Source organism: Aspergillus pseudonomiae (genome assembly GCF_009193645.1).
Source record: "Aspergillus pseudonomiae strain CBS 119388 unplaced genomic scaffold BDV37scaffold_93, whole genome shotgun sequence".
In the NCBI taxonomy this organism is placed as follows: Eukaryota; Fungi; Ascomycota; class Eurotiomycetes; order Eurotiales; family Aspergillaceae; genus Aspergillus; species Aspergillus pseudonomiae.
In genome coordinates this window covers 50178-60710 of record NW_022476085.1, presented here as the reverse complement: position 1 = coordinate 60710, position 10533 = coordinate 50178, and the positions used below count along the sequence as shown (strand labels likewise).

Sequence of the window (10533 nt, the reverse complement as noted above, 5' to 3'; positions counted from 1 at the left end):
AAAAAAAAAAAAAAAGGACACAGGATTCATGATCTATACAAAACAAGGCAAAGAATGTTAATGGTGAAGTAATGATGAATGGACTGCACGGATGGAGATGCAACGACTGGACGGGGATCTCCCAAAGGGGCTCCACTCGCTACATTTCTTCGGGACTTTCTAGTCTCAGCGACCTTCCCAGGCTTGGGAGGATTTTCGTCAAATAATATGGCGGCTGTTAATTATTAGTATTATTATTATCATTATTATTACTCTGACGGATTCAAATGGCTGATGATTTGGCTTGGTTCCCATTTTCGTTCATCCGGAGACATGGAGGAACACCAATAATACACGCAGTATAGGTAAAAAGGACACTAGTGATTTTATCTTCTGCTCCACCGACGCATGGCAAAATCGTCCTGGGTCCAGGTCCCCCAAAGTCAGTGCTCAACCTCGCCTCGCCTTGGTTGATGTTATTTTAATCTCCCTCCATTGTCTGGCTTCTCTCGTGCGAGTACTGTCCTTTTAAGTCTAATGGTTCCCCCTCCTCCCTTCTCCCCGCTATCATTATCGTTGTGGTCTCTCTGCCCTTCTACATCCCTGATCCTCTCCCCTCTTCCGGACATAACATCATCATACAGTACTGGTAGTTGACTGTTGATTCCACTACTACGACCACTTGCCACCCTTCCGAGAACTATATCTACACGATCTTCCTATCAAACCCAATATCTACTGGGAACTTACTTTCTGCCGAACAAATCCCCACACATTCACCACATTCACGGCGTCATCGATCTGGGTTGCCACTTGCAATGATTCAGTGGTTCCCGTCAACTTTACACCCTTCACCACACCAGATCTAAAGATTCACTGGTGATTGCCATTGTCATTCGAAGAATAACCACGATCCCTTGATTACGACGACTTTCTGTTCCTCTCGCTGGTGATCGTATTTATCTATCTGTCTCTCCACCGCCATCGATTCACGATTATTCCCACCACGATTATTCCCACCACGATTTCTACTTGGACCATCCATATCTCGTATTACAATCATGGCTACTCACGTTCTCACCGCCACCACTAGTCCTACCAACCAGATCTCGGTCTACGGCCAGCCGTCGCCGATCAACACCGCCAATAACTCTCCGACCTCCCCGCGTCAGCAGTATCTCCCCCTGCAGACTCGCCAGTTGCGTCCACCCAAGGGACCTCTCTACGTGCCCGCTGCCTTGCGCCCGACCGAGCGTCCTCAGAAGACGTCTCCTCCATCCCCCCCTCGCAGTATCCATGGCTCCCTGGACAGCTTGAATGATGGCAGCGAGGAACCCCAGCCGGCCCTGACTCGTCGTTCCACCATCGAGAGTGCGGTGAGCGATGGCATTAGCAAGCTGGCTCAGGATGAATGGATGAAGCATGAACATCTTGGTGAAGTCACTGGTCTTCCTACAAGAGATCACTGGAAGGTACGTTCAAAATCTCCCATCCCATTTCCTCAGAATCAAAGCACGGTCGCTCTGGGGTCGTGTGTGCTTTATATCCCTCGTATGACGTGCGCGCGGCTCTGGATGTCGCGTGGATCATCGGATGGCGAATCATGGCGTGATCTGATGTCACCCACCGTACTGAGCCTACCTTTGTTCGACTCAATCACCCAAGCAGTGGCTAACAGACATGCAATAGGCGGACTCAGCCTCTCCCAACTGTGACTCGCCCACATGCCGCTCCTCGTTCGGTCTCTTCCTTCGTCGCCATCACTGCCGCCACTGCGGTCATGTCTTCTGTTCTTCTCACACTCCCCATGTCGTCCCTCTTGACCAGGATGCTCGCTTCCACCCCGAAGGCGTTCCCTCTCGGGCCTGTGACCTGTGCTGGCATGCCTTCCAGCGCTGGGAGGAGTCGCGCAGCGAGCGTCTCAACAAGATCCAGACCTTGATCGAGGCACAGAACATCAAGACTGAGGAAGCGGCCGAGGAGACCACGGAGCATGTGGACAACATCGAGGAAGAATCCAGGAAGGCACTCACTGCGATGCTGGGTCAGAGCACCGAGATTGCCGCCAGCATCCCTCGCGGCTGGAACTGGAGTACCTTCTAATCTACTCAACTTTTGAGTCTTGCTGTCGATGCCCTTTGGTGCCATCGATCCCACTCTTTTGACGCATCTGCTTTGGCGGACTTGCTCTACATACACGCGGTCTAGAACATACTTGGCTTTCGCTTCGGCGTAGCATCTGGGATTTAGCATTTCGGTTACTTGCACGGTGTTCGGATCTGGTTTCCACCTTATGGCTTATGGTTTTTTTTTTTTTTTTTTTCTTCCGGCGTTCAGCTCGCTACCACTCGATCGTCATAGAAACGGGGGGTTGTTCTTTCTAATCTTCGTTCTGCTCTCTTACTGGATACCCCGTCATGTTGCTTATGCACGGCGATCTTTTACGATTTACTCTGGCGCTATGGAAGGGTTTTATGGTAATACAGGTGTTGGTAATGCAATATGAGAATCTATCAACTATGTCTATCCACATGTAAACCGTAGTATATTACTTGTAGGACATTACTTGTAGTATATATACATTCCCATCCTGCTCGAACTGCAGCCTGTTCACCCAACATGTTGAATCCACCCCTAATCCCACACACCAAGCTCTGATCCATCACAAACCCCAACCGCCGATACAAGCCTTTCACCGCGGGGTCTCACACTACCTCACTTCCCTCCTTAGACAATCCTTCTACAAAACTGTTGAGCCTGACTAGAACATGCACAAATTCACGCCAAAATACAACCCGCCAATCTTTTCTCAGGCCCCTCAATATCCTCACCTCCACAACCCTCGTAATCTTCCTCACCCCTCCCGGAGGCGTACGAACCTCAGGCAGCGTATGCTGCAGCGGAACAAGCCGAATTATATCGCGATGGATATTTTCTACCCTTCTCCATTGTCACCTGGCTCCTCTATCCAACATTTCTCGTCTCTTCTTGTTTAGTGGTGAGTTAGTATGTTAGTATACCGATGTGGTTGGGTTGGGGAGGTTAGTGGGCTGATTGCGCATTGGCGTTCGTTTGATGGCATGAAGTAGGCTTCAGAGTACGGGGTATATATATTGGGAAAAGTATCAAATATAGAATAGAGAAAATGGTCGTCCATGGAGGAGCCTAAGTGGAGTGGGATAGGATCATTTACATACTTCGGCGATGCGGAGATAAGGGGACATGGCGATACATGGTATCCATGTAGATAATGGCGAGTCCTTGCATGCGCTCATCACGCATTAGTATAATCAGATCGTTCCAGAAACTCAATATTCTAGCTTATTATCTACAGAGCTAAGATAACCGTAAATAGACCAACCTAAAATTCTCTCTATGGACCGCAATTCCCTCTTGCATCCACCGAACTATACGATCGATAACGCCTGCAAACAAAACAAACACCACTTTTCTTTCTCCATCAATCCTCCAAAAAAAATATTCCAAACCGACCCAACAACCACCAACTCTCAAGAGAGAGAGAGAGAGAGAGACACCAAAAATGTCGCTCTACTACGACGCCGTCAAGATCCTCACAAGCCCCTCCCCGACCGGCGGCTCCTTCAAATCCCGCATCTACAACGCCCGCAACCTCAAAGCCAACCCGGCGCAAATCTATGCCCTCACCATCGAAGCCGCGAAATGGGACACCGTCCTCAAGGAAGTAATCGACCATGCTGGCATCCTGAAACTCGAGCCCAAGGTTCGTGGACTGACCCTTTCATTCCCCCACCCGGAAAGAGGAGGAGGAGGGAACCGGATAATGCGTAGCTAATTATCCTGGCTGACCTGGCGCAAAGTGATCTAATCTCTTTTCTTCCGGACTATCTAGCTCACACCACTGCTGGCTCTCCTGCTGGTGCACGACCACCTTCTGGCGAAGAATGGCATCGCGGCGCCAAGCTCGCATCCCATCCGCCAGGCCATCGAGCGGCATAAGACGCGACTGAAGGGCGAATTCATCAAGGCGCGGGTGCGCCGCGGGTGCGCATCGATCGAGCAACTCAAGGACGCCGTGCAAAAGGAGAAACAGCCGCAGGGCTCGGCGGCGTTTTACCCGCGGTGGATCCGGATCAACAACGTGCGCACCACGGCGGAGAAACAGTTCGAGAGCACCTTCGCGTCGTATACCCGGGTGGCTGCGCTGTCGGAGCTGGCGGTCAAGGACGACACGAAGAGGATCTACGTCGACGCCCATATCCCGGACCTGGTGGCGGTGGCTCCCGGGGTTGACTTCACGGCCACCCCGGCGTACAAGAACGGGGAGATCATCCTGCAGGATAAGGCGTCTTGTTTTCCGGCGTATTTGTTGTTCGGGGCGGGAAGTGTGTGGGATGGTGGGGATTTGGTAGATGGGTGTGCTGCGCCGGGGAATAAGACGACGCATTTGGCATCGCTGCTGTGCAAGGGTGAGAAGAGGAAGAGGCCAAGACAGCGGATTATTTCCATGGATGCATCGCAGGTACGCGCGAAGACGCTCCAGAAGATGGTTGCGGCGGCGGGCGCGGATCACTTCACGACGGTGCTTCCTGGACAGGACTTTTTGGCGCTGGACCCTGAGGACGAGAGGTTTGAGAAGGTCTCTGCGTTGTTGCTGGATCCCAGTTGTTCGGGGAGTGGGATCATTGGGCGAGATGATGTTCCGAAGTTTGTTCTTCCGGTGTCGCCGGCGGAGGAGAGGAAGAAGCAGGGGAAGAAGAGGAAACGGGGGCAGAATGAGACCGAGGGTGCTGCGGAGGGGTCGGTGTCGATGTCCGCTACGGATGAGAACGAGATGGCCAGTACGCATTTGGACCTGGAGCGGTTGACGAAGCTGTCGAATCTGCAAACGCGCATTGTGGAGCATGCGATGTCGTTTCCGACTGCTACACGCATTACATACAGTACTTGTTCCATCCATCTCACCGAGAATGAGTCGGTTGTTGAGCGGCTTTTGGCGTCTGAGGTGGCAAAGCGTCGTGGGTGGAGAATTATGCGCAGGGACGAGCAACCAGAGGGACTGAGGACATGGAAGCACAGAGGTGTGCGGACTGAAAGCCGGAGTTCCGACGACAGCCAGACACAGGACGGTACACGGAGCGCTGAGCTCAAGGTTGACCTCTCCGATGAAGAGCTGGAAGGCTGCCTGAGATGTTGGCCTGGCGATGACGAAGGGCTGGGTGGATTCTTCGTTGCGGGATTCATCAGGGACGAGAGTCTAGTTGGTCAACAGGAGAATTCTCAACATGGACCTGACAAGAACGAGGATGAAGATGACGAAGAGGAAGACGACGAAAACGATGAAGATGAATGGGCAGGCTTCTCCGACTAGACTGAGTCCATCCGCCTTCCACCGCACCGCTAGTATACTTGATGTACATCTACTACTATAAAACCTTTCATGTTACAATGGACAATATCCCAATTTATTTTATAAATATCACTACTACATTCAATCCAAAGTGACAAGCCAGCTATACGTACCAAACACAATGCCTTCCTCAAACCATGCCTCTACTCAAGATACACAACCCCTACAACAACCCTAAAGCACCAACGACCAATTCCATTAAATGTTTGCGCTGTGTGCACATGGCCTACCACATCCCAACCAAGACAAGACCTCAGCCCTCATACTAATCCACCAAACAACAAACAACATCCTCACCTCACCAACTCAACCCAACTATACCGACCCAAACCAACCAACCCACCAAAATGCCCTCAACTGACAGTCTGCGTTCGTCCATCCCCCATCAAAGAAACCCCCAGAACCACCTCTCACGCCTCCCGAACGAGCCATCGTCAAGTCCTACGGCGGGTGGACGAACTTCCTCCTCAGCTATGGATTGAAGCCGGGGAATAACGAGGATGCGGAGGAGGGATTGTTGATTCTGAAGGGGTTGGTGGAGTATAGTGCTTAGGTTTGCTTGTTTCTTGTGTTCTCTTCTGGGGGTAGGTTGGGGGGTATGTGTTTTGTGTTTGATAATCACTCTTACTCTTCATCGGACATGATATAGTAAATGTATAACAGTGGGCGGGGTGGGAACAGAGGACAATGCGCATGTTGGTTCAAGGATATCAGTACTAAGACCCCAGAAACGCCCGTGTATGATTCCGACTCCGCTGCTCTGTATATGCATCCAGTTTCACCGCTGCCAGGATGAACTCGAGTCTGTCGCCGGTGGCATTCGGGCGGAAACCTAGACGCCAATGACCATTCCGGACGATATGCCGTCCGCCCTCTTTTGATGGCTCTTCCACTCGTCTGCGCTTAGCTGCAGGTTGCGACGGATCTGCCTGTTCGGATCCTTGTGCGAAGGCTTCTAGACACCGGACCTGTCCGTCGATGGTCAAGTCCGTGTCTCGTTCGACACACACCTTAACACTGGGCGAGGTGGATTGACCTTCCGACAGGCCTGGGAGGTTTACCTTTCCCGTTACGACCTGCAGCAAGCTGGAGAAGCGCGCCTTAGTCGAGTTTAGGAATTCGATGTGCTTGGTATCAAGGTCGACGATGGTGGTTTCGTCACCGATCTCAAGAATCAGGTCATATGTTTCCTCATCGACGTACGGGCGCGAGTACGTGGCCCAGCCGCTGGACGGGGTTGAGGCGGGGTGGGCAACGCTAACTCCTGAGCGGCGCACATCCTCCAGGCGGACGACGATTTCCGATCGTTGTCGGATCGGGTTGAAACTGATATGATGTGGAATCAACTTTTGCTCTAACCCGCGTAGGTGAAAATAGCGACAATCGCGTAGCAGTTCGGCGCGGTGTGTTTCATTCTTGATGTCCAATGGGTATCCGCGCAGGAGGTGGAGGAGCTGCGCGAAAACTTCTCCCGATCGATTCGGCACACTTGGTGGGATAATGGCTGGGGGACGTAAAAGGCCGTGACGATCGAGTCCGGGGAAGATCTCAGTCGGGGAGGCAAAGAAGGCACCGAAGCCTAGGGAGAAGAAGTTTGGGGAGTCGCCGGGACTAGAGAAGATGTCGCGCGGGATTTGGAAATCCTTGTCGCCGATTTGAATGAAGATCTCGGATTCGAAGAGTTGGGAGATAAGGCGGGGCACTAGCAGCAATGCGAGTCAGTCGTGGATTCAATATTCCAGGTAAACGATAGATAGACATACAAGTATAGAACTGCGCATCAGCGAAGAATTGTACAAACTCCGTGCCATCTTTGGGCCGAATATGATAGCCTGTCACATCGGACGAGAACGTCAACACCGGCCACAATCCAATTCCAATGTGCCGCGCCTACCCTGTAGATGCCTTGCGATCGCTTTAAATGTGTTCGGATCGCGATCAATGTACAGTGTCCGGATCTTCGAGCCGTCGGGCGTCTGGCGCAGCTGCTCCTCGAAGAACTGGGAGAAATAGGACGGAGCTCCAAGACTTTAGCGGGGATCAGTCACTGCGACCGGAGAACCACTAACCATCGGAGGCTATCGACGCTCCTGAGACACGGAAGAGTTCGGTTCCGATTTGAATTGAGAAGACTTTCTCGGGGGGCAGCGTGCATTTCGGTCGTGGCTGCGACGGAGATGGACCGGGCTGCGGTGTGGATGTGGATCGGTCGCTCATAGCTGTCTCTGGGGCAATTGCAATCCGGTATTAGCATTGCAGGTTTTTACTCAACAATCCCTGCACAAGATCTGCATTAGGATGGGAAAGGGTGCCATACCGTAGCTGTGGTTTTACGCTGAGATGCAGCAGTTGATGAGAATAGACACAAGGGAAGGCGGTGTCGCTTGACGTATGGAGCTTATCGGCCGCTTGGTCTGTGCACGTGCAGTATCAATGCATTTGTATACAATCGGACACTGATGGCCATACAAAAGATATCTGTTCAACTATAGCTAGAAGAACTTGGTATTATATGTGAGGTATCATGGGTGGAAGAACTGGAAGGTCACCCCAACATGGCTGTTGGGTTGGTTTACCTATAGCTTTCTTCTAGGAATATTTATATTGAGCGTAGACCAGGAGTACTTCATTGTTTCAACATTCTATTTAGTAAACAGTTTCTAGTAATAGATCAACACCGTCATGCTACTAAGAAATATGTGAATCTCTCAGTGGGTTAATCTGAGAATGTGTCGTGTGTAGTACAAGGTGCTCACGCAGTTATCTACGATATATGAACTGGCTGTACGTCTGGGTGGAGGATATAAACTGTCAAACATAACACAATGGAATGACTAGGTTAAAAAATACCACGTTCAGGAACAGGTATTTACCTTAAATGCACTCACAGGGCCCTGAGATATATGTAGTTGTCTATTAATCTTGGCGATTGCTTTTGTTTTGCATGGATTATTTGTTAAACATGGTTCCCTTTTAAAAAAAAGTGGCATTGCGAGCGAACAAAGAAAGGACTTCGCCTTTCAAAGCGACGGAGTAACGCCCCTTTGACATTCACTTGGGGAGTAGAGGAAGTCTTGGAAGGTCCTCGATATGAAGTAGTTCTATAGTCGACGTGCTGACATGCTCGTCCATCAAATTGGAGCTTTTGACGGATATGTTATATAACTGTAATCTTGAATGTTAGAAGAGTATAGACTAACAGCTTCTCATAAATACACGGGTGTGATCAACTAGTGATCGGTCTGGAGTTAAGCGGCAAAGCCCGGAATCTCTCTGTTTAGAATGTCTCTTCTTTGTAGCCCAAGAAAGAAGGAAATTTTTATTATTAGCATTGCAGTCAAGCTTAGTGATGTAATTCACTGTATAAGACCTGTACACGTTACACTGGTGCACTGCATGGAGGCGGGACAGAGGCACGTAACGATGCATATAAAAGTCCTGACAGGCCAATATAGAAACAATGTATCTACCCTGTTCAAGCTTTAACCTCAACCTGTCAAGGAGACCTTCCTCACTCATAACACTACAAAACCTCTTACTATCTACAAGCGGAGTACCTCAGCATCGTCCTATTCCTTTCCCTCTTCATCCCATAAAGGAGAACTACCAAAAATGCGCAAAATAGATGTTCTAACAACTGTTGCTAACAATGGCACAACCAGCTTCACGCGTCTCTACCGCACTAAGAGTGAACGCACACCTGTTCCCACTGACAAAATCCTCAAAAACCCCTCAGCCTACCGATTCGTCTTCCAGAACCCACTGGACCTGCACAAGCTCCTCGAAGACCCCGATCCCGCCAGCGTGGCCATATGCCAGGGTATGAAAATGCTACGACTGGACTTCCTACAGCCCTTTGCAGATAACAAGTTGTATTTCATGGAAGCCATGGACGAAGATGCTAAGAGCGTTGATCTGCGGGCCCTCATGGAGAACTGGAGAAATGCGTGTCGGAATATACCAAGGCAGCATGGTCTCGAGGAGCTTACGTTTGACGTGTCCAGTGCAAATGAGCTGTGCAAGTTGCGCATAACTTGCAGAACAATTCAGCTGATCAGTACGACTCTGGTTCTTAAGGCCGCACAGAATTTGCGGTGTTGGATTCAAGGGGCGGGCAACTCGAACCATATGCAGATGCGCCATGTTCACAAGTCTCTTGTTAGTCGCTAGTGTTCGGGGTTGGGTGTTGAGTAGTGGTTGAGATACTCTGGTTGGTCTAGAGAGGTATTTGATATGGTTGGAAGACTCTTGGTGTTAATAGGTGCTGCTCTGGCGGTCTGGCTTCAGCGATGGACACGGGACTTTCTGAGAAGTTGTAGGTGTCATGGAATATTTTTAATTCAACTGAATGCTAGCAAATCTGGCGTAGATTTTTCTACCAAGCAAAATAGATCTATTAGATGTGAAAAAAAGTTCGCAAGAGGTCCAGACAATATAGCACTTGGCGTATGGTGTCCTATCTGAATCACTCGTGTATGAAGGATCACTGAAGCCCGTATCGAATTGCCTGGTAGTATAGTGAATTGTTAAGCCAGTTGCTGACATGCTGCAAGTTCAGACACAAGAACTTGCAACACTGAGGAGTTCTTCTGCTCAGGGAATCGATAGCTATGGGAGTTACAAGAAACACAACAAGTCTTCCCCATTAGCTCAATTGATTGAGACACGGCCCAGACCCTGTAGCTCCAATCTTCTTTTGTTGTTGCCACTAGAGTATCGGTCACAGAGCTGCATCACTGCTCCGGGGTCACGACATCAGCGAATACTATGTAATTAGGTAGTCCTTGCGAGGTAATATACGTAAATGGGGAGGTGCAGAGGAGCCAGGCACGTGAAGTCAGATGATACTAATCCATGATAGGTATAGACGTCTGCCTGAGGCGCAGAAGTTACCCAATGAGGACAAGATTGGTTCTCCTGACACTCCACACAACGACGGAGCACGAATGAATCCTCCTCAGTGTCCAAGGAAGAGCGCTGATGGTGATGACAATCAGGCCACCTCATAGCGTTCCTATTGGCGACGGATCCAGTCGGATGATCGAGTGAAGATCATCCTTCTACCCAGTGATCGGACAGTCTGTCCGTCCATGACTTGAAGTCTGGTTCGTCTTATCCACGAATCCACGATTTCACATGGAATGGCAGCAAAAGTCTCGGCTCTT

The 10533-nt window shown here is 50.2% G+C and overlaps 4 protein-coding genes across 4 annotated transcripts; 3 read left to right on the top strand and 1 right to left on the bottom strand.

The window, feature by feature from the left end:
* The first annotated feature begins 313 nt into the window (after positions 1–313).
* BDV37DRAFT_259983 (FYVE zinc finger domain-containing protein) lies at positions 314–2305 on the top strand. Its single transcript, XM_032083198.1, has 2 exons — positions 314–1451; positions 1669–2305. The coding sequence occupies exons 1-2, from the start codon at positions 1041–1043 to the stop codon at positions 2080–2082; spliced, it is 825 nt and encodes a 274-aa protein (XP_031936915.1). The 5' UTR covers positions 314–1040; the 3' UTR covers positions 2083–2305.
* A 1210-nt stretch (positions 2306–3515) lies between these two features.
* BDV37DRAFT_259981 (rRNA (cytosine-C5-)-methyltransferase RCM1) lies at positions 3516–5491 on the top strand. The gene is made up of 2 exons (XM_032083197.1): positions 3516–3721; positions 3851–5491. Exons 1-2 carry the CDS (start codon positions 3521–3523, stop codon positions 5327–5329), a joined length of 1680 nt encoding a protein of 559 aa, XP_031936914.1. The 5' UTR covers positions 3516–3520; the 3' UTR covers positions 5330–5491.
* A 76-nt stretch (positions 5492–5567) lies between these two features.
* On the bottom strand, positions 5568–7710 carry BDV37DRAFT_259980 (uncharacterized protein). The gene is made up of 5 exons (XM_032083196.1): positions 7686–7710; positions 7438–7593; positions 7263–7388; positions 7132–7200; positions 5568–7070 (listed from the first exon to the last, which is right to left on the bottom strand). The coding sequence occupies exons 2-5, from the start codon at positions 7583–7585 to the stop codon at positions 6085–6087; spliced, it is 1329 nt and encodes a 442-aa protein (XP_031936913.1). The 5' UTR covers positions 7586–7593; positions 7686–7710; the 3' UTR covers positions 5568–6084.
* A 975-nt stretch (positions 7711–8685) lies between these two features.
* Positions 8686–9725, top strand: BDV37DRAFT_227927 (uncharacterized protein). Its single transcript, XM_032080293.1, has one exon. It carries the CDS (start codon positions 8981–8983, stop codon positions 9536–9538), a length of 558 nt encoding a protein of 185 aa, XP_031936912.1. The 5' UTR covers positions 8686–8980; the 3' UTR covers positions 9539–9725.
* The last annotated feature ends 808 nt before the right edge of the window (positions 9726–10533 follow it).